The sequence below is a fragment of the Anneissia japonica genome, unplaced genomic scaffold (genome assembly GCF_011630105.1).
Source record: "Anneissia japonica isolate Jap-2015-1 unplaced genomic scaffold, ASM1163010v1 scaffold585_len4108843_cov191, whole genome shotgun sequence".
In the NCBI taxonomy this organism is placed as follows: Eukaryota; Metazoa; Echinodermata; class Crinoidea; order Comatulida; family Comatulidae; genus Anneissia; species Anneissia japonica.
In genome coordinates this window covers 3,479,595-3,503,198 of record NW_022716829.1, presented here as the reverse complement: position 1 = coordinate 3,503,198, position 23,604 = coordinate 3,479,595, and the positions used below count along the sequence as shown (strand labels likewise).

At 34.6% G+C, this 23,604-nt stretch overlaps 2 protein-coding genes across 3 annotated transcripts in view; both read left to right on the top strand.

The window, feature by feature from the left end:
* Window positions 1–4,959, top strand: part of LOC117109926 (hydroxyacyl-coenzyme A dehydrogenase, mitochondrial-like) — a 12,336-nt gene extending 7,377 nt beyond the window's left edge. The window contains exons 5-8 of the mRNA XM_033252410.1: window positions 1,632–1,721; window positions 2,624–2,696; window positions 3,079–3,195; window positions 4,587–4,959. Coding sequence (XP_033108301.1) covers window positions 1,632–1,721; window positions 2,624–2,696; window positions 3,079–3,195; window positions 4,587–4,708 — 402 coding nt within the window. The 3' untranslated portion in view covers window positions 4,709–4,959. The remainder of the gene's footprint in view (window positions 1–1,631; window positions 1,722–2,623; window positions 2,697–3,078; window positions 3,196–4,586) is intronic.
* Window positions 4,960–7,895: 2,936 nt separating this feature from the next.
* On the top strand, window positions 7,896–23,432 carry LOC117109925. 2 transcript variants are annotated; one of them, XM_033252408.1, is made up of 21 exons: window positions 7,896–9,076; window positions 9,285–9,378; window positions 10,010–10,117; window positions 10,638–10,745; window positions 11,935–12,048; window positions 12,617–12,719; window positions 13,174–13,339; window positions 13,695–13,795; window positions 13,914–14,068; window positions 14,703–14,754; window positions 15,076–15,293; window positions 15,583–15,672; window positions 15,795–15,980; window positions 16,085–16,327; window positions 16,678–16,875; window positions 17,454–17,624; window positions 19,011–19,307; window positions 19,471–19,554; window positions 19,711–19,927; window positions 20,072–20,587; window positions 20,980–23,432. In XM_033252408.1, the coding sequence occupies exons 1-21, from the start codon at window positions 9,054–9,056 to the stop codon at window positions 21,498–21,500; spliced, it is 3,765 nt and encodes a 1,254-aa protein (XP_033108299.1). In that variant the 5' UTR covers window positions 7,896–9,053; the 3' UTR covers window positions 21,501–23,432. The 2 variants fall into 2 exon arrangements, with proteins under 2 accessions (XP_033108299.1, XP_033108300.1); XM_033252409.1 differs by lacking the exons at window positions 7,896–9,076; window positions 9,285–9,378; window positions 10,010–10,117; window positions 10,638–10,745 and having other exon boundaries at window positions 11,938–12,022.
* Window positions 23,433–23,604: the final 172 nt, after the last annotated feature.

Sequence of the window (23,604 nt, the reverse complement as noted above, 5' to 3'; positions counted from 1 at the left end):
AGATGTGTATAAGTCACAAGTTATCACCACAATACATTTCCGAATTAATTAAGGTTCGTTCTGCAACTTGCACTCGTTCCCTCCGGTCAACAACTGACTCAACCAATCTTTATTGTCCATCCTTTCGGTTAAAGTCTTGTGAGGAGCGATCGTTTATGGTTGCTGGGCCCAAGTTTTATTTATTCGTGAGTCACCTTCTGTCACCATTTTCAAAGAACGACTTAAGACCCACTTATTCTCATCCCTTTAATTTATTTTTTTTCTATTTCCATGCCAGCTAGCTTTTATAGCTTTAACTAGGATAGGAGGCGCCCGAATCCGAGATGGCCGAGACTCAACAGGTGCTGACTGTAGTTCAATTAGATTGAACCCTAGCCAGCGACTGTCTCTTATACACATCTAGATGTGTATAAGAGACAGATACCATGGTATTCAAATTTCACTTCTTTTTATTTTGTGGTTTTGGTTTCCATTCCATCTTTACACTTGCCTGATAGCGCTTAGAGACTTTTTGTATTTTGCGCTCTATAAATTAATAACCATTAACCATTACATACATTATAAATGTGAAAAGTGATTTCATGCATACATACAGTATTAGTTTTGTTTATTGAATTATCTACACATATGTAATTATCAATTACTTAAAATATATAAAGAAAATTAAAAGGCAGCACTCTGAGACTAACTTAGATGTTATTTATTTAACACAAGCTTTCGCTGACAGTCAGTGCCAGCTTTATCAGGTGTGTGAAGTAGAAAATTGAAAACAAAATAGAAAAGAGCTTATGCATACATAATTAGCAACAACAACAAAGATAGGCCTATTGCAGTTCATTTTAATTCACCAGGACATAATATTACACACTTTAAAGTAGCTGTGCTCCTAAGTAACTGCTTTAAAAACAGAATTGATAGATTAATTCCCAAACAAACATTTATTCATAAATAATTTTACACAAGCTTTCGCTGACAGTCAATGCCAGCTTTATCAGGTGTGTGAAGTAGAAAATTGAAAACAAAATAGAAAAGAGCTTATGCATACATAATTAGCAACAACAACAAAGATAGGCCTATTGCAGTTCATTTTAATTCACCAGGACATAATATTACACACTTTAAAGTAGCTGTGCTCCTAAGTAACTGCTTTAAAAACATATTTGATAGATTAATTCCCAAACAAACATTTATTCATAAATTTGATAGCATTAATAGTGGCCTCAATATAGATCTAGACTTTCTCAGCCACTATAAGATTTAGTTTGTTTATTATATTATTATTATTAATTAACAAAGGGTATTTCATGATTATTTCATGAATTGATGGAAAATGAAATTTAAAAACATAAGGCTATTTAGAAGCAAATATAGTTGATAATTATTCTTGGTCTTCTCTAGTATCTTGTACTTTGCAATGTTCTGCCTCCCCTTTGTAAGCTGCTCTACAGCAATTTTCACCATTACTGATTTAGGACAGGTAGATTTTGGCCTTTCATACTCCATATGATTTTGACCTTTTAGACTTGCCATTATATCAACAATTGTATAATTTTTCTAATTGAGTTATACTTGACTTAAGAATATAATAATTTCTGTGTGATAACATGATGCAATGTTGCCTTTATTTGCAGGTAGTAAGGATAGATGAAACAAGTGATGATACTTTCAATAGTTTAGTTGCTTTTGGGCAAGCTGTAGGCAAAACCACAGTCTCTTGTAAAGTAAGTATTTTCAGCAATTTATGATGCTTTCTTTAACAACACAATGCATTCACATAATAGCTCAGTGATATTAATACTAATAAAGATTTAGTATATAATACTGCAGTTGTTTCCCTCATTGGCATAATGAGACCTGATGTTCTGAAGTCACTGTGTTCCTTAAGATAATAATAATTTCAACATCAAAAATACAAGATAAAATAGCAGCATTAAAATTGAAATGTACAATAACAACAATAATAATAATAATAATAATAATAATAATAATAATAATAATAACAATAATATTGGTTTTTGATATAGTGCCCTGAAATCATTTCTCAGAGCGCTATTACGCAAAATGTCATAAATAAGAAGATCCCATGGTTTATGTTGACAGTACATATTTCTAAATATAATACATAAAAGAAAAAATATTTTGGTGCTGACTTATACTCTAGTCTCGAGCTAATGCTTAATGGCTAACCAATTATATGACAGAAACCAACCCAGGGAAATCAGTTGGATTTTCATTGTATCTTTGTATTCTGTCACAAATTATTTTCTTTAGGTTCTCTACTAATGACAACTCAATTTTAGGTATATGTGTTTAAACTATTATTGTTTATTTTTGTAAGTAGTTTATTATATTTCTTTACAGATATCTTACAGATGTCCTACAGATGTCTTACAGATATCTTACATATATCTTACAGATAATAGAACCTAAAGCCTTGTCCACACTCTCAAATTTTATTTTACAAAACCATGTGAGATGCCTAAATCACATCATGACCATATATAAGCACATCATGATTATATATGGTCATAACATGACTGATATATGGGCATATTGTGTGGCAGAGCTTTATTGTATCTTGGTTTTTTTTTCACACTTTTGGTTTTTTTTTTCACACTTTTAGGACACTCCTGGATTTATTGTTAATCGACTACTTGTTCCTTACCTTATGGAAGCTGTCAGGTTAATGGACAGAGGTATTTTGCATAAAGTGTCATCACTTTTGTTATTGAAATGGTTGTATTGAAAATATTTTATTAACATTGTTATAACTTTATCTTGCGTCATAAATACAGATATGTTATTATTTTATTTTACCTAATTATTATTTACACTATAGGAAACAAAACAAAAAGGGCAATTTATTTAAAGTAAAATGTTTTAAATTAAAAAGTAACCTTTGCTAGAGGAAAATGAAAATGATAAAGCAAGAAAAAAGAATCACAAAACCCCAACAAAATCATAAGAATTGTGCAAGGCACTAAAGCTAGCTATGCCATTATTATTAACCTTCTTATATTGCGCCCTCATTTGTCAAGAATTGTATTTCTGACTGAAGTTTATGAATGTTATTTTCAGGTGATGCCAGTGCCCGTGATATTGATGTTGGTATGAAATTAGGAGCAGGTCATCCAATGGGTCCCTTTGAACTACTTGATTATGTTGGTCTTGATGTCACCAAGTTTATTATGGATGGTAAATTATTATTTTTTTTTTTATTTGTTAAATTTTTAGGCTCGGGGCAAAGAACATGGCAATAACAAACTTACAGAAATAACTTTCCAAAGTGGCAATTCTTCACTAGACAAGTGTACAAACAAGATGCTCTACATAAACTAACCAGGGGTGGTGCCAAGGGGGCGGGGGAGCTGCACCCCAGGACCACTTTCTGAATATTTTGGGGACGTCGGTTGGGCAAATCTTGGTGCCACCCCTGAAACTAAGTATCATGTGAGGCTGAAAGACTGGATTTTGTTTTTAGTTGTGAAAATGCACATGAATTGAACCCAGGACCTCGGGAAATGCACTTTCTATAGCATTTTTGTATAACAAGCCGAAATGTTTTTACATATATGCTGGGAATGGGTGTGCAAACATTACAGAATATAGGTGCAAAAAATAACTGCATACAGTGTTATTGATTGCCAGCCAATATCAAGGTCTTTAAAAATAATATAGGAATGCAATTATTTATAAGATATTTTCTTGTCTAATTTTCATTTGAAAGTTTTAACTTGCTTTAGTGAGACTTTTTTTATACCATGTTTAGCGAACCCTCTGCCCGCCAATAATGATGATTTCGAATAAAAATAAAATTTTATTTTTGGCCAGTTAGCACACCTGATGCCACGAAAAAAGAAATGAAAATTTCAAGATAAAAAAAAAGGTTTTATTTATTTTTATTACGCCCACCGCAGCCTTGAAATTTCCAAAAATAGGATATGAATGTTTCTTCCTAATTATATAAATTTTAAGCATTTAACCATCACATTACTACACTGTTTACATTCACCAGTAAAATTTTTTTTTTATTTTCTCCATCTGGATGTTTTTGGATGTTTTGTTTTTTCCTGCCCTCCTCTGAAGATTTAAAAAAAAATAAGTTCGCTAAACGAGGCATAAAAAATGTCTCGCCATTGATATACAAAATGATTACGGTAATGTTTTGAATTTCGTTTTACATTTTTTTTTAAATACAGGTGTTTAAAAAATTTTAATTGATAAGCTTTGTTCACATTTTCTTGGTCAAATATATTTGTGATTTGCCTATATGTGGGCAGGATGATGTCATATCACACCCATGATATGCCATGGTAGGAATGTCCTCGTCGCGGCCCTGAGTAATGCTTATTCTACCACCACTACACACCATAGCAAGTCAACATCTACTTGTACAGTAATGATGATCATTTTCATCATGCCATCTGATGGACCTGGCAGTGTGGAATGATTGGGATGATAGAAGAATATGTGTGCAGCTCTGCCTGAAACAAAGTATCTAACAAGTGTGTGGACACATAGACACAATAAGAAGACCACCCACATATGGAAAAGTCACAGATGTTTGACTTTTTTCCTCATGTTAGGCTGGCATAAAGATTTTCCAGACAACCCACTCTTCAACCCTAGCCCTTCAATAGATAAGCTGGTTGCTGAAGGGAAACTTGGTGTAAAAACTGGAGAAGGTTTCTACAACTATAAGAAATAAAATCTGATTGTCAAGCAAAACAACAACTGAAAAGATATAAATTATTTGTTTTGATTGTCGGAATTAGATGTGCAGTGTTAAAAGCAATACATGTTCGTCGATCAATGGATGTTTTATCAGACAGTACATCGTAATACAAAGACTTCATCACCAAATTAAAAATCAAATAATTATATTTATTTCCACCTGGTATATGACAATTTTGATGTATCGTAAGTGGATATAAATTAAAAGAAAATATTATTCGGACAGAGTGCTGTAGTGTCGTTTGTGTTTGTTTAACTGTAAGCAAATAGTATAGAACTGCAAGAGGTCCGACTCTGTGTTTCGTTAAAACGCAATGCTATCTCAAAAAGTGCTACCACAAACTAGAGGGTGTCCTACAAAAGAACATAAAAGGTATTCATATTGAACGCGTGCTGCCTCCATAGAACACATGTTCGAGTTTCAAACGCCATTCGAATCAGAGCGATAGATATCTACGTTCTAAGAGTCGAATTTTAATAGTGCGCTCCCTATCTCGCTCGATTCACCAAAGATCTTATAACAAGAATGCCTTGTCCACAAATAGAAACGTCGATGTTTACTAAAAAGCAATAGAAAGTGATTGTAATTGAGAGAGGGCGTCCTAATTGTTACCGAGGTTGTTCCATAGAGCTATTAAACAGAATTTGCTCGTAGATCATAGATGTCCAGTTCGAAAGTAATTGTAATTGCAAGAGGGCGTCCTACACTGCGTTATTACAAAATTTGCACGCAGAAATCGCGGAGAACGCTATCTTGTAATTATAAAATTTTGGTAGTACTAAAGAGAATAATAAGTTCTTTGGTAGTACTTTGTCTTTAGTTTCATTGCGTTCATGCAAAATCAAGGAAGTCGAACCTCTTGCAATGGACCTTTCAGGAATGTCGATCAAACTTAATAACTGACCAATCTGCACAGGTCCATATGAATACGCGCGTGTCTCTTAAAGTACACGTGTTGAACTATCTAAGGGGCGGGGCTTAGTGCAAAGGTCCAATCTAATCTTTGCTATAAGCTGACAGCGGTATGTTATCAAACCAATCAAACACGTAAATCTGGTGACGCTGATGTATAAAGAATAATTGCCTAGAAACAAGGCAACAAAAGCACTGTAAAGCAGTGGTGTAGGTAATAGGCAGTGAAGCCAGTGCAAAGCACTAGAGCTCGGGACCTGTGCAATGGGACTTAGATCTAAATAAATATGTAATTTTAAAAAAGCCTACTTAAATTTTAAAAGGACCCATCAATAATATTAGGTTTTAGAGGTCAATTTTTGATTACTGTATGTTCATTTCAGAGTTTACCTATTACGTACCAACAAACACTGCAAGTAAGCAGACTTTTTAACTTGTTTACAAAAAAAAAATGGAAATAAAGCCATAAACAGCTTCGTATCTTTTTGATTTATTCTAGGCTATTTTCTTTCATTCAGGTATTTACGTATGCTTCGTACCACAGTACGATGCACTAAAATACTTGTTGAAACCATGTTTGTAAAGCAATTGAAATATCGGCACGCACGTTTTTGTTTGATATTTTAAAGTTAGTTCAACTCAGTTTGTTCAATTATTGTTCACATTCAGGGGCGGATTTACGGGGTTTTTTGGGTGGGGGCGTCCCCCATTTTTTTATTTGGGAAGTATAAAAAAAAATAAAGAAAACAAAGAAATAATTGATCGCCCAAAATGCCTCAGAGTTTATCTTTGGACCTCTAGAAAACACAAATTTCGGACACTACCCGGACCTCCTAGGGTAGTGTTGTCTCGATCTGCCCCACTTTCGGTCCCCCTTCTTCGGACATCTCTGGATCTGCCCCTGACATTTTTTAATCACGTCAGGTGATCATAATTCATGATGAATACGTTTTAGATTTACTTCACTACAAGTAGGTGGATGATTGCTCTATTCTCAATATTATACTTTAATGTTAGACCTAAACCTAAACGAAGTAAAATATGTGGATCATTGCAAACTCACTACCTGCTAAACAAAAGCCTTTTGTTCAAATATGGTTTCCTTTACGCAACTTCTTGTTTCGATATAACCACCAAAACCAAGTTGTATAGAAAACCAATTTAACGTTATATTGTCCCATGGAGCTATAAATTGTCCAAATGCAAAAGACTGCTCGCTCTAATACTTACAGACTACTTCTTGAGTCTGATTTATTAGAAATCAATATAAAATAAAAACTGCATTATTTTATAGAGCATAGACATAATTTTTTATTTTAATCTGTAATAATCTATTACATAGTCGCAACTACGCATGTTGAAAATCACGTCACATACACATTCATTGTCTAATATTGTTTTATACATTTTTATTAGTTAACAGTTAACTTCACAGCGTATACAGTTGTTGCCGCATGTTGTTGCCAGATTTAAAGAAAAATAAACATTAATTATTGCTATAAAATTCAGTTCAGATTGACATAGATCCTTCATTGTATGACTCGTTTGTTATTCAAAATGACCTAGCTGTGAAATGGCTCATTGGCATGCTAGTGTTGACTGGAGTGGAATAACATAAAAATGTAAAAATTAGGATTCATAATTTAGATTTAAATTTATTTCAAAATACCTCCAAGTATTGAGAAAGTATAGCCTATCAATAGAAATATCACAAAATATCAAAACCACAATTTGCCTTTTTAAAGAGCACTTAAGGCCCGTACTCTATTAAGTTAAAAGTTAAGTTAAAATAAGTTGTTTTCTTAATAAAGATTAAAAAGGAATCTTATAACTTTTGCATTTTAACAGCAATCTATCTTAGGCCACAATTTTGCATTAAAGCTACTATAGTATGTGGAAAATTGAAGCTGCGATCCAACCGGCTCTGCCCACCACCTTTGCACCCCATCCCGATGGTAATCGTGGATATGGCATTAAATTCACACCAATCTGTGACTCGTGTTATTGTTAAGCTGCCTAATAAATTGGAAATATTAACGATTAATTGTATAATTTTTCATATTCAGGAAATTAAACACACACCACAAGAATGTATCATTCTGTCTAGGCGTACATTAGTGGGCAGACTGCATAACATATGTATTTGTTTCTCATCCTTCTTTTCCCTTCGACGTTTAGTGTCTTCCACAGTTACATCCTTTTCTTGTCTACATTCCTGCGAGCTTAATACCTCAATTGAATAGTCTTAGAGAGAAGTTGTTCGAAGGCAGTCACACATGTTGCACCAAGAGAACAACTATATTGGCTTTGTGCGCGGCTTTGCATAATATCTTCTTTTTTTGTTTGAATAGTATGAAATTGTCGTCCATCACTGGTTAATATCTTGTTGAAGAACACATTCTTTTCCTTGGTTATTTCCCGGGTGCCTAGTTGCTCTATAAACTTAAGTATCATATCTGATTGACTTTACAATTAGTTGGAGATCTGCAACTCGGATGAACTGAACAATTGACCTAAAACCGGTTCTTGTGGCACGAAGCACAATTCCGAATTTTAAGATCTAAATTTTTAATTTGTGATCTGATAATTAAAAAAAATGATGGGCCAGGACCAAACGCTCTCAAAAATAACAAAATTGTGCAATTTTCTTCAACATATGACTTACTCGGTCAACAAAGGCTTGCCTAATCGAGGTATCAATGTCTAACATAAATGGGGCGATGTGCGCACACGAGGACTATTACAGTAGGCCTAGGCCTTTATGTTTCTTTTTTAAATATTATATACATATTTGTATTGCCCTACCCTTAGGCCTACCCCCTCCCCCGACCACGACCTGTCATGACCAAATTTTCGATTAAACAAGAAGTAATCTTGTAAATTTTGCCACATACTTTTCTACGGTAATCCAAGTATCGAGCGGTTTTTGTCAGTTCCTTCTCTTTTTTATGTTTGCTTGATAAATATTTCATCTTAGTTCCCCTTATGAGCTAGTTCTCTCGTTATTACTTTCGCTTCGGCATTGTTTGTTTTAATCGGACACAAAGATCATTTGATTTACTTTTAGTTTCAGGCTATAGTATTTACGCAAACAATCATTTATAGAGTATTCGAATATATTTTTTATAAGACTAAAATTGATATACCCTAGATCTGTACTTTGTGTTAGTCATTCTATTTACTGATCGAACACTTGCGACTAACCACAATCGTTATTCAAACAAATGAGTTTTATATATGTATATAAATGTTACTAATTGTTTATCACATGAAAATATTAACCAATCACACAGCTCCGATATTAGTACTGGTATAATATAAAAACGCGATTACTTCCTTCCACGATGCCACAGTAGACCTAACATCCGACATGTCCTAACTTTACAAGAAACAGCCTCTCCCAATCATGGAGATTCTACATATGGCCGAGTAAGTAAAAATGTTGATGCATTATTAAGATAAACAAACAGGCGAATAATTGTACAGTAGGCCTATCCCAAAATGAATAGGCCCTATACTGAATGTATTCCGGTACCTGTACAGGAAATAGACACCAACAAAATCAATATGCAGCACTACTAAATTGGATGAAAAAGCAAAGTGATCGAATTAATCTTGTCTGCTCATTATCTTACAGAACCATGTTGAACGACGCTATCTTCAGAGATGATTGGCAAGCAGTAAGAAGGATTTGTAAGACTGAAAAGCATCTTGTTAACAGAAAGGATAGGGTATGTACTTATCGTTGTTATAAGCCACACTGGTCAAAACTGTAACAATGGTCTATTATAAAATCTAAATATGAATTATGGATTGTTGAGGGAGTTCAAAGTCCCTAGCATAAGATTAGGCCTATACTAAATGAAGGTTTTGTTTGACTAAAGAATTTAAACGCATCCCAACAAACAATAAATCACATTCAGATTAACATAACTTAATTGTCATACCATTGTGGCAGCAGCGGCAGCAGGGACGGGTTGGGGATGGGTGGTAGTTCCTCTCGCCGTAGGTCAGACAGACTAAGCCTCCTTAGCCGTGACTAGTTGGATCCCAAAAATTATATTAAAATGTATAATACGGTCTAAAACGTCTCACATAATCGTTATTGTCCCACGGACCTTGCATATGAACACCCACCGGGTCTTAGCTACTTTTCTGGTCTCTGCCAGAAAGTATCACCACTATATACAATATGTGTACATTATATAGTATTCTGTACTTGTTTTCGTTGAGTAGTTCTAGCAAAACACCAAATACTTGCTATGTATCGACATAACTTGTTTCTAGTACGTTTCGTCAATACATATGCCTAGTGAGTATTACCAACATGTATGTGTGTATCTGGTGTATTTGTTTTCTTAGAGCGGCAGAACACCAATAATGAACACTATGTATAGACGTAACGTGCCAGAGGACGTCCTGTTGCTTCTCATAGAACGTACGAAAGCAGAGAATCTTGAACAGGCAATGGTAAGTCGGATTATATATTATTTCATACAGTATCAGCACTACAACAGATAGGATTCTGTTTCTGTTTGTATTTTTATGTTAATATAAAATAAAAACAATAATTATAATTATTATTTTTTTATTGTTTATTATTGATAAAACAGTTCTACGTTATTAATTGATATCATTATTCAGCAAAACAAACAATACGGATTCGATATGAGCGTATAATAGTATACGGATAAAGACCCACATATTCATTTCACGTTTGCAATATAAGAAATACCGTATAATACCTAGTCTTATTTTTTAGGTTTAATAATAATAGGCCTAAAATTAAAACAATATTATGATTTCATTAAGATTGGAATTTCCCACAATTTTACCCCAAGAACAACATTGAAAATATTGACTTATATTATCAATATTTACTAAAGAAAAATGTAGTAACTAACATAGACCTATGAGTGATTTTGTGTGTGGTTTGTGTTGTTAATATGTGGTTTATATGTTCTATCTTTTGTTATCTATTGTGTTGTAGGGATTTGATGATACCATAGTTCATAACTTGGCAGGATATGCGTACGCATCAGCATTGAAACTCGTTTTAGACAAAACAACTAAACACATCAACAACCAGGCAAACGCAGTGAGTATAACAATCGAAGCTGTATGGTCATTGTAAACGAATGGACCTTTCTTCCAGAGTCTCATTCAACTAACTACTGACCAATTAGGACAGGGTCAGAAATATGCTTTTGTCCCAAATACACACACACACCCACCCACACCCACACACACACGTTTACGTACGTGTACGCCATCGTTTTGTGGGCCTTGGCAACAATGGTTAATGGTTTGAAATGTTATAGTATAAAGTGCAAAATACAAAAAGTCTCTATGCGCTGTAAAAACAAGTGTAGACATGTTTGGAAATGTGAAAGAATAAAAGAAATAAAGGTAAACGTTCCAATCCAAGCCAAGCCAGCCTTCGTCTCTAAGCAGGGATTGATCTCCTAAGTGAACCCTGGTCAGCACGTTCTGTTGAGTCTCGGCCATCTCGGACTCCCGTCCTACCTAAAGCTAATAAAACTCACTGGCATGGAAATAAATCATTGATGCATTGATTGCAATCACATTCTATTTCATGAGATATGTAGATATTTTTCACTAAAATAGTTATTGAATATTATTTTAGGCCTATTGTTTTATTATTATTATTATTATTATTATTATTATTATTATTATTATTATTATTATTCATATTATTATTATTATTATTATTATTATTATTATTGTTAGTAATTATTTGTTGCCACATAGTAGAAAGGTAATGTATTCAGTATATTGGACCAATTGGGGTTAAGGTGTGGTAGGGTATGCTAATTATATACTGAGTGTTATGTTGTAATGTAATGCTATCCATTAGAATAAAGGAACACTTGGCAACTGACAAAAAGTCCGAAAAACAGTTAACCATGCAAATCCAATAGCAACGCAAATAATTTTTAATAATAGATCAGGCCAACACCAGTTATCAACTTAAGATCAAAGAAGCCCTTCACATAAAATGGACGAATCCTTCCCTCAACAAACAAGTTCAACATTACAACATAACACTCGGTATATAATCAGCAGGATACACTACCACACCTTAACCCTAATTGATCCAATATACTGAATAAATATTATTTATATTCTTATTGTTGTTACTGTTGTGTTTTTATTATTATTATTATTAATCCTGAATTTAATTTAGCTAGGCCTAGTCTTAATTTTGATTATTCATTTTATGTATATGTATTATAACAAACCTGAAATTGTTTATTTTATTGCAGCTTGGATGGACACCCCTACATTACTGTCTAGATGCTTCTTGTAGTTATGACGCACACCGACAGACGACATTGTGTCTGTTGACGTATGGTGCGTCACTGTCACTAAAAAATGGGGTAATGGTCAATGGCCGTATATTTATGCTCATGCAAATGAAATAAACAATAATATTACTGTAGTATATTCTATATTTTCATAAATCAAAACAATTCCACATTTCTTAGCATTGTGACCAACTTGTGGGTAAATATAAAGAAAATATCAAAAGGCTAACTGTAATATACAAACAATGAAACAAATACTGTAAAATATATGTATATGAAAATTAATATAAAAGGTTTAAAAAGTTATTAACTGAGAGGCGGAAGTTAATACAACATCTTAGCCTTGGTTCCAGACCATTATTTAAATATTATTTCGTGTGAATTCTTTAAGAGAATAATGTGGGCATCATTCATGTGTCGAAGCCATAGAGTATATAGTAAAATCATTCTATGATCGTGAAGCTTCATTTAGGCGCTGATGGCGCTGTATTTATTTAAGACATAGTGTTCCTTTATTCGAGAAAGGCCATTATTGCAACCCAAAAAACAAAAAAAAAGTGGCGTTCGTGTTACCGTTGCTAAAATGGTCTCACGTGATGTAGTTAGGACCATCTGACTTGTTGCAACGTTATATTTGCAGCGTGGAAAAACGCCTCTAGATTTTTATCGTATGAACAAATGTAGTGAATATGACGAAACCACAAGAGATAAAAAGAAGGAAGAACTCATCGACTTAATTGAAGGTGCGTACAAGTTTAAGGGGAGTGAGGTCGATATCCCCCCACGATAGAAAAGTGGGCGTGGTCGGGCGTCTCAAAATTCCTCGAAAGTGTGCCAGGAGCGAAGCCCCCGAAAATATGACAATTTAGGGGTTTCAAATGATTATTTAGTCGATTTTAGAGTCTAATATGTAGAAAATGCATATCAATTTTTGTTTCTCCGACGGATTGTGGTTATTTCTCCCCGACTGGAGGGGGGGGGGTGGTGGTGGAGGTGCTGGCTCCTGGCGCCATCCCTGTTTGTGTGTCTCTCTGTATTTTTTTTTTGTTTATAATCAGGAACTAAAATGGATCATCATAACATTGATTGTTGTTACATATAATTGGTCAAAAGAGATGATTGAATTTTGAAGCGAAAATGTAAAAGAAAGTCAAAAATCCATTAATATCACTAATGACTGATATTATTTTCTTTTAGAATTATCAATTCCATCAGAAATCGCTGCCAGAGGTGAAGATGCCGTTAAAGCATTTACAGATGAAATAAAAAATGGTGAAATGACGGTCGTTAATTCCCGATTCATGTTCCTTGGAAATGAAGGAGTAGGAAAGACCAGCTGTGTTAACGCCATGCTTGGCAGAGGGTAATTATATATTTTTTTCTTATATGAGTGTATGAGATATTATTTTCCTTCGAATTTGAATGTTTTTGTTTTCAATTCTTACGAAGTATGTATACATTTTTTGCTACTTAAAAAATTGTTCTGTATAATTTCTAAGACTACCTATATTTTAATTTAATTCAAATTATTAACATGTAGGAATGCTGACTTGTAATCATTTATGAAATGATTTTAATTTCACACACTTGCATAGACTATAACTTGTTGTCCATAATTGGTTGGCTAATAGGTTATAATTGCTAAGGCTTATTGTTGCTTATATTTAATAATTTTGTATTATTATTATTATTACATTACTATTATAAATCTTTAATAGGTTCAATCAGCACGAACCATCAACTGATGGTATTGTCACAACTGTCTTTCAAACTATGGGTGAGAACTCCAGCAAGTGGGAGGAGCAAAAGGGTGTGGAAGGTATGAAAATGATAATGATAATCAACCCTGGTAACACAACCACCCACCCCCCACCCACTCATTTTATGCTTTAATTTTATGACTAGATTTTGTTGCATTAATTTTCAATTTTGTACAGTATGTGAACTAACCACACAGATGCACGAGCACGCAATCGCAGCAAATGTTGCAAAGAAGATTACTGAAAGCCAAATAAACACAGATGTAGCTGCATCCTCATCCACGCTTGATCCTAGAAAAACAACTTCGTCCGTTTCTTCAGCGTCCTTAAAGGTAGAATTGATTTAATTAAAATATTAAGTTTATTATCATTATTCATAACTTTAATTTACAATTTTAACTAATAATTGCCATTTCTATTTTGTATTACTTTAATAAACACTTTGACTAAACTAGTATTATTCAAAGAAGATAAACATTTCTGCCTAAAATATTGTCACTTTAACACATTTTGTGTATCTAAAGCTTTGTCTAGATTATCAAAATTTTTTTTGACAAAATCTGTCGTACGACATCACATAGTCATGATGTGCCATGCTCTAGACGTGATCTCATCATGACCATATTTAGGCATGTCACGTGGTTTTTTTTTTAAATAAAATTTTGATAGTCTTGACAGAGCTTTATTAGTCTAAAGGCCAACTCAGACAGCGTCGGCAGACGCAGCCCGACGCGATTTATCGTCGGGGACAGTCTTAAGCCGTCGTGAGAAATATTAAACATGTTTAATATTCTACGACGCGATTGGCCCCGACGCAGACCATCGCGTCTGCGTTTAACTCACACAGCAGACCCGACGCGACAACAAATCGCGTCGGGTTGCGTCGTACGACGCTGTCTGAGTTGGCCTTTAGTTATGCATGCTAAGTCATCCGATGAACGAACTTATATGTTGGAATATTTACAGGATGAAGTAACAGAGACAATGGCACCGACGACTTTACAGAAAGGAAAGAATGGTAGTTTTATCCATAATTTTTAACATTCCATTAATATATTAGACAACCGTTATCATTATCATCATAATCATTATTATCATCATCAGTCATCATCAATATCATCATTATCATCGTCGCCACAAACATCATAATTGCCATCATAATATTATTATCTTCAATAAATCACATTTCATCTCATCATCATGAATATCATGATCCTCAACACCATTATCATTTTGCATAACCAATACCATCATTGCATCATCGTAATTTGCATTATTATTATCATTATGATGATTTCAACAAATAAACTTCCAAGTATTTTCCGTTCATGTTTTTCAGGAGGACAAGGAACTCTTGGTGCTGGAGCTATTTCGATGAATCTTCCAATGAAAGATCTTGCAAACAGACTTGAAAAGAAACTCCCAGATGGAATTCATAAGAAGCTTGTTAAAGAACTTGCCGACCAGCGTTCTGAACTCAGCTATTTCGGTGGTCAATGTGATATAACCTGCATATGGGACTACGCGGGCCACTTGAGTTATTACATAACACACAGGGTTAGTGGGGAATTCTCTTGAATGCGTTAATATAGCACTTTAAGTTCAGAAATTTTTGATTATGTTATGAGGTTTTATGCAACTAAAATATCTTACATGCGGTATCTCAAAAAGTGACCGACCAAGCGTTCAAATGACAAGCATAATTCAATTTACGATAAACATCAGCTCAGTGTAAATGATATTGAGCCAGTTGACATTCGGATTAGCTTATTTCAGATTTTAGTTATAATGTAATTTGATTTCAACTAATCATTGTTTATCATTTAAAACTTTTTTTTCTTTATAGTTTTTTATTACAGATGGTTCATCCTATGGTCTTGTTTTTAGTCTATTAGACGATATGGATGCCAAAGCCAGACCAAGGGATTGTCTGAAAGTAAATAAATCACCACACTTCTTCAGTTTTTACTTAAAACAAATGATAGGAAAGTTATAAATACTATTTATTTTCAAAAGTTATTGTGTAAACCATCAATTGAATGTTTTCTTTGTTTTTAGGGGCAGTTTGAAATGACAAATCTCCAAATGAATATTTTCTGGTTAAGGTCTATATATGAACACGCTGTACTGCCTCGTAACGCAGCTCGAAAGATGATCAATGGAAACATATGCTCTCCACCGATAAGTTTAATTGGTACGCACATGGACCTACTTCCTGGAAGTGATGAGGAAAAACAGAAATTGGTAAGACTTTGGGAGAGTTGTGCGCATTCAGTTTGACGTAAATCAATCATTTCATAGTCTGTTTTACAAAGCCGTAACTAATTATCTCCTACTTTTACATAAAGGCCGAAGACAAGTTTAAGAGGATATTCGATGCAATCAAGGGAACACCATACGAATGCCATGTCGACAGGGAAACGTATGCAGTTGATAATACAGCGACATCAGATGCAATGATTGACAAACTGAAAAGAAATGTTGGAGGATACATGAAGGCAATGGCCAAAACGGTTCCTACAAAGTGGGTTCATTTCCAGATTAAGGTTCAAGAAATTGGTAAAACATCAGTGCGCATGTCGATAAAAGAGGTTATATACTGTACTTTCTTTTCTAATAGTTAAACACCCTAGGTGATTAAACGTATTTTCGACTTACATTTCACAATAAGATTAATTTTTAAAAAGATTATAATCAGCTTATGAATAATACTAGTAACATTGCAAATGTAAATTTGATCGCAATTCAAACTATCAATAGTTCATTTTCCATTTGGTGCTATTTTGAGAGCAGCATAACCCTCCATGATAACACTGTGCTAATGGAGCATTACTAGTTGTGTAAATGTAATATTCTGTGCTGATTACTCAATTAGGACAAATTAAGTAAGTTATTTGACCTGAGCTGTACGTTGCTAATATGTTATTCAATAATTATTTAGATCACTAAGATTGCTGTTAACTGTGGTATTGCCAAAGAAACCGTCATCCACGTTCTTACCTACTTTAATGATCTTGGAATCATTCTCTATTCTCCAACTAACACGAAATTAAAGAATTCAGTGATTACTAACATCCCAATTCTGATAGGAATCTTCACAAAAATCATCACAGCTGTAAACCCTGATGACGTTGATAAGGTATGTTTAATTATTTAATGATCTTAATAAACAATATACATTATTAGCTTTTAAATTCTCAGAATTTGAATAGCAGACGGGCTTCAGTGCGTTCAGTTACTTAAAATATGTTTACCTGAGTTAAAACCCCCAAATGATTTGGTAAGAGAACTGCAATGTTTCTACGATTACTTGTACATGACTTATATCAGTTTTTAGAATCTAGCTATCCTGCTAAACTGGTTGTAGCCACTGTGTGTGTGCTGAACCGTTGATATCGTTTGGTCTCCTGTTCAATTCCCATCGCTGCTCTCCTTGGGTTTCAGCTGAAGTAATGCATGTTTCAAAATCGCACCGTTTTTTGGATGAGACGTTTCGCTGTGGAAAATGGCCCATGTGCATGTTAAAGAACTCCGTACATTCTTCGGAAAAGAGTAGGTGATTATCTCCCAGTGTATTGCCCCATTCACCACCAGAACGACTCCACTGGAAATACTTTCGTGGGTTAGGCCTATCCTTGGTGTGTATCACTCCGAAATAAATCCAGTTAAATTCAAATACTGAAATGGTTTCTTTGATGGCTGTTAATTTTAATTTAGGTGCCAGTAATGATAAACCATTGGCGTAAATTGGATGAAGAAGGCATTCTTGCAGAGCAGTTAGTGCGTCATTTATGGAGGGATGTACTGACTGCGAGTGGTAACGATAATGACGTAATCTTTGAAGAATTCATTGAAATAATGAAATTATTTGGACTCCTCTTTGAAAAGGTAAGACAGATTGCCAGGTTTGCATGTGAACAATCTCCATAAGTGTAGAAAGGGGAGTGTTCTATTGAGTCTTATATCTTGTGTTTCTAATACCCCTTTTACACTGCCAAGGGCAGAATCGACCCGGGTTAATTCCGGAGTGATCCCCGGTGCATTTCCCATTTACATCGAATGAAAAAGTCCGGGTTGATCTCGAGATGCTCCCATTTTACACCGGCAAACTTGGGTTCAAATACCACCCTCAGTTTTTGTTGCGATGGTGATAATCACTTCGCTCAAGTTCCTTGTCGTCACGCGTCACGAAGCCACAATATTGTCAATATTAAATGGGAATACAAACAATGGGGCGCCCAGTACGATCTAAAAAAACTTCAACCAAACTTTCGTTACCAAGTTGTCGCGTATTTTATTGTCAATTCTCAATTAAAAAAAATTGTACACATTTGTACAATTAGTACAATTGTACCCAGACAGTGACAACGGTCAGTACATAATTTCTTGGTGGAGGTAGAAATCGTTGCTATTATCCAAATAAAACACACAATTAAGCCTATAGATCAGTATAGAAAACAACAATAATAGCGCAAAATCGTATGGCTGGACGCACTCTAGTGATAAAGTTTTCCTCCATTAGTGGAAAAAGAAGGGCGCCGTGTTCTGGATATACTTAGCAACAGAAGGGCGCCCTGTACGTTGGGCATGAAGTATAGAAAACTTGCATGGTTAAAAAGAAGGGCGCCGCCGGCACGATTTCCGCCTCATTTTTACAATGCGAGTGCTCTATCTTGTATTTCTAGTATCTTTGATTAAAGCAATATACCTGCAAATTGTTTTTTTTTTTTTTTAAATTATGCGAATTAAATCAGAAGTTTTGATATCAAGTCTATACCGAAGCGTTGAGGGTTTAATTTGAAAAGTGTCTAGGCCTAGCCCGTTGTTAGCAAAGTGTAGGTCTACCTGACCACAGCTGCGGTAGGCGCCAGGTAAGGCCTAATTCCGAAATCAAATTCGGTGCTGTTTACACTGGCGACTCTGGAAGGAATGCACCCGGATTGTCCTAGGCATGTCCATCCCGGAATGTTTTGCACCCCGAGTCGGACTTTTTGATGTTTAAACTAGGCTCAACTTTTAACCCGGGTATTGGAAAATCCCGGGTTACGTCCGGAATGTTGCTTGCAGTGTAAAAGGGGTGTAAGATGTCCTCGTATTTTACTATAAATTAATCTTTAGATAATACTTTCAAAATTAAATTGTAAAAAAAAAAAAAAAAAAAAAATAGGAAATGGAAGGGAATATGATTTAACATGTTTCCTCGATCATAAACTCTATCTCTTAACATTCTCGTAAACCAGCTCCGAATTATTTTTCTGATGTCAACTTTTACAGAAGAGATCTGAAGACGGTACTCGTATATTTGTGGTCCCTTCTCGGATGAAGACTAAGACTGAGAACCTGGAAGTCAAGGCAGACGATGGGAGGACTGTATCCATATACGTAACGCCTAGTGACTTTCTTCCTGATGCTGTCTACGATGTCTTGGTTGTTAAGTTTGTGGACCTGAGTCAAGATAAATGTTGCCATGAGGACCCGAAGTTATTTCAGAATCAGGCTGAAATTGGATTAGATGATAAGCATTACCTGAGACTTGGTCGAATATGCATCGACAACAAACAATCCCTGAAGGTAATAGTTATGCTTTTAGGTGGTATCTAATATGCCCCTTTGTCAAAAATAAAAAACTAAAAGGAAGTCACTCACTGGTGTCAATCTAACTCAGCAATTCACTAATCAAAAAGTCACAATAATTTTTTGTCCTTTTAATCGTCATTGTTTTTAATTTATTAAGCTTGAAATAACACGAAGAACAGAGAAAGATCAGCACGGCATCAACAAGCCAACACGTAAGCCGCATCCAATCGCATGTATGGAGGTACGCGACTTTATTCACTGTTACATTTTATTTATATATCCATTTATTTTTATCAATGGGATAAAGGCTATGTGCAATATTTAGGCCTTATATCTTACGCGTCACCAAATGTGCTTTCTTGTAGAAGATTTGTTCCTTTTTACAACTTTTCCTCAGGTTCTGCATATTTTAAAGCAACACCTAAGCGAGGTATATCCGTCTAAGGGACGTGTCGGCTATGCTCTGCAAATTCTTTGCTCTGTTTGCTCAACTCCTGAAAAACCACACTTTCAAGACCTTGAAAGCTGCTTACAGAACGAGCTCATGATTTGTGATAAATCAAGTGACAATACAGCTATGTCAACAAGTCATGTACTAAATTCATTTGTGGCAGGTATACAGATATTATCTATTAAAAAAAATCACAATTTCATTTAGAAATTATGAAAGTATTAATATTTAAACATTCAACAAGATTTTCAAGTTGTGTTTGATCAATAAGAAAATACTGACAATCATTATATTTACAATTTTACAGATTGGTCTTATGTTAATGAAACCAAAAATTTCCACTCAATCCAATGTTTAATCCTCGATTTGGGTACCGGACAAATGCGCAGATTCTTTATGAAAGAAAGTAAGCTTGAGAAAAAATCAGATGTCGGAGAATTCATGATAGAAAAGAAGGACGACATTCACTTGAAGTACGTCGGCTTTGGTGACCTAGACTCGAAGGTGTTCTCACCAGATGCCAATATTGATAACTTTGACATGACCACACTGATTCTGATGATACGCTATTGTTTCAATGGTTCTAAACCAGAATCATTCTGGGAATGTCCTCCAGACGAGGACAACTCCGAGCTGTCAAATCTTGTCCGTATCTATCAGTTTAAGAAGTCTGTTCTAGATTGCAGTTGCAACAACAGGGTTACGGATGAGGAGTTCGACAAGCAGTGGAAGAAACTTACGACAATGTTCAAAGATATGGGTGTTTCTGTTGAAGAAATAGAGAAGTACCGGAATCCATGGCGCCTAATAGAGGAACTAAAAGGTAAATTAACAACACACTACGAGACTGTGATTATCTTAATAACCAGCAAAAAGAGCTTGCGGTTATTTTTTTTTTCAACTTAATTCAATTAAACTTTCAAAAATGGGAGAAGTAAAAACATTAAAAATAATACTGTAATGATAAAATATAAATAAAACAGTCACTTAAAAGGTGAAATATAGATAACAAGAACTGAACATGTTTTGTGCTCTAGGATATTTACGTTGTCTAAAATGTATGTTGATTGATTGAATAATTGATTGATAAATCGATTGGTTCATTCATATATTCATTCATGATTGGTTAGTTAGTTTGCAGGTTAGTTTCCTTGTTGGTCGTTTAGCTGTTTGATTGGTTGATTGATTTATTTGGTGTATTCTTCTTCTTGACAGATACAGATCAGACGTATATGGATGAAAAAGTTAACTTCAGCACAATTAACTCACTTGTGTTTGATGTCGGAACGCAAACAATGAAAAAATTTTTCTTAAGCAATACCAAATTGTCAGAATCTAATGTTGGAACATTCTTGATTAATGAAAGGAAAAACGGATGTCTAAAATCGGTTAGAATTTTCGAAGATCAATGTAATAAAATGTTTACACAGAAAGCTGATATCAATACTTTTGACATTACAATATTGATGATGTTGATTCGGCATTGTTGTTCGTCCTACCCAAAAGACTTCTGGGTAACTCCAGATTTAACATTTTTTATTAAGCTTGCAAATCTAATCCAAATCCATCAGTACAGAAATAGTGAATTGGCCCATTGTTCGAGCGCAAGCATTTCAAATAAGAAGTTTGAAAAAGACTGGGTCACTCTTACAGACTACCTTCTGAAATCTGGTGCCGATTTCAAAGAAATCGAAAAGTATAAGAAACTGCACAGTGTATTTACGTGTAGAAAGTAGAAAATATGCTGTATACGTATTCTAAAGCTTTTAGTCACCCTGGAGCAGTGTTAAACCCGTTTGGCGTTAACGCAAGAGTGCGCGTTTTGTTCGTGAATTTTTCGCACTAGAGCAATTAGACACAATTTGTTCATAAATAATATGTTTACAGTTGTATCCAAATATGTGTATTTGCTAATTGCTATAAAATATGTTTTTCCCCTCTCATATCGGGGGCCCTTTCCTCCTCCATGGTGGTCACGCTGGTAAACATACACGATGAGTCAGCATCAAATATCTATTTTAATTAGGCTAGTTCGAAGATATTGGTCAGAGATATTTATTACAGTTTTTTAAAACTAAGCCTACAACAAATTATGAGTTATAGTATATATTTTTTCATGAATCAAACTAGTACTGTAAATGTGTATTACAGTACGTTTCTCAAAAAATATTTTACCAAATCAATGTTGGTAGGTCTCTTTTCTTTGATCTTGTTAGTAAAATGAGCAAGCAATCATAAAATCAACTTTAAGATTTTTTCAGATTCCCAATTATATCTATCGGAGTGTATTTTTTTGTTTCACAAGAATCTTCCACCATATTCGTAAGAAAACGATACATTTTGTATTTGATTCTCGTCATTAATATTCCCTAACTTAATATTTGAACCGAGTACAGTAATATTAATATATACTATGGTGCAACTAATCTCTCGCAGAAGCATGTCACATGAACTCGTCGTAAAGCAAAAATAATTGGATTTGGACGTCGTATCACATGCTAAATGATCGGATCATAGGAATTAAACAAGATTGTAGTTTGTCCTCAATGCGTGTATTAGTTGTTAAGGGAGAAATACAATAGCAAAAAGAAAGATGTGAGGTTACCGTTTTCATTAGCTGTGGTGAGGCATCCACAATATTCTTAATCAATTCCAACCATTTACAACACTAAACTGAGTATGCATTCATTAATGTTTAATTTTGTCTTTGCCTTGAATCTGTCAGGAGTGGCGCCGTCGGGGGAGGGAGGGCCCCGGTTGGGGAGAAAAAGCACAATTCGTCGGGGAGAAAAAAAATTATATGTATTTTCTACATATTAGTAGACACTAAAATCGATTAAATAAGCCTTTGAAACCCCTAAATTGTCCAAATTTTCGAAACCTTTTAATCGAACCTCGACCACGCCGACTATGCTTTTGTCGGGGAAATCTGACCCCTCGTCGGGAACATCGCCCCTTCCCCGTTGGGGACATCGCCCCCCCCCAACCCCCGTCGGGCAAATTCTGGCGCCACCCCTGATCTATGTCCAATAGTTAATTCGTTGTTTAAATATTATAAATAGCTTTCCTTCATCAGTTGAAAGCCAGTAACATCCATTTATCTAAAAATAGGAAAGTACAAGGCTTTGTAAATGTTATATAATAAGGTTGAATGTGTAACAACGAATAATGGGTGGATTTCTGAAAATTTCAGCATGGATAAAGGTATAAGGCAAGGTTGCCCGTTATCAGCATTGCTTTTTATTATTGTTGTTGAGGTTATGGCATGTAATGTAAGAAATAATAGTTCTTACAAGGGAATTAAATTACCAAATATAAGTGAACAGCACAGACATATAGAAGCTAGAATTAGCCAGTTGGCAGACGATACCGTACTGTATGTCGGAGATGAAAAAACTCTACACACAGCGGTGAAGGTTATTGAGTCGTTTTGTAAAGTATCTGGTATGGCATTAAACAAAACAAAAACAAATGCACTGTGGATAGGAAAATGGAAGGATAGGGTAGACGAACCTCTTGGAATATGTTTTTTTGGGGATGTTTAAATGTATGTGTATTTAATTTGCAGTCTTTATAAATAATTATGTATAAAGAAAGATAAGATATAGTAATATGTGAGTAAAGAAAGAAGGTAATAAGTCCTAATGCTGTTTGTTAAAGGTATTGTATAAAGTATGTATATAAAAGGAGGAAAAAAAATATTGAAAATAAATGAAAAAAAGACAATAAAAGTGGGTTACCCCCACAAAAGACAAAAAAAAAAGAAAGTACAAGGCTTTCTCCGTATTTCTTGTATCATGTTTTTGAGAACGAGGTTCATCACGGTAATTTAAATTTCAT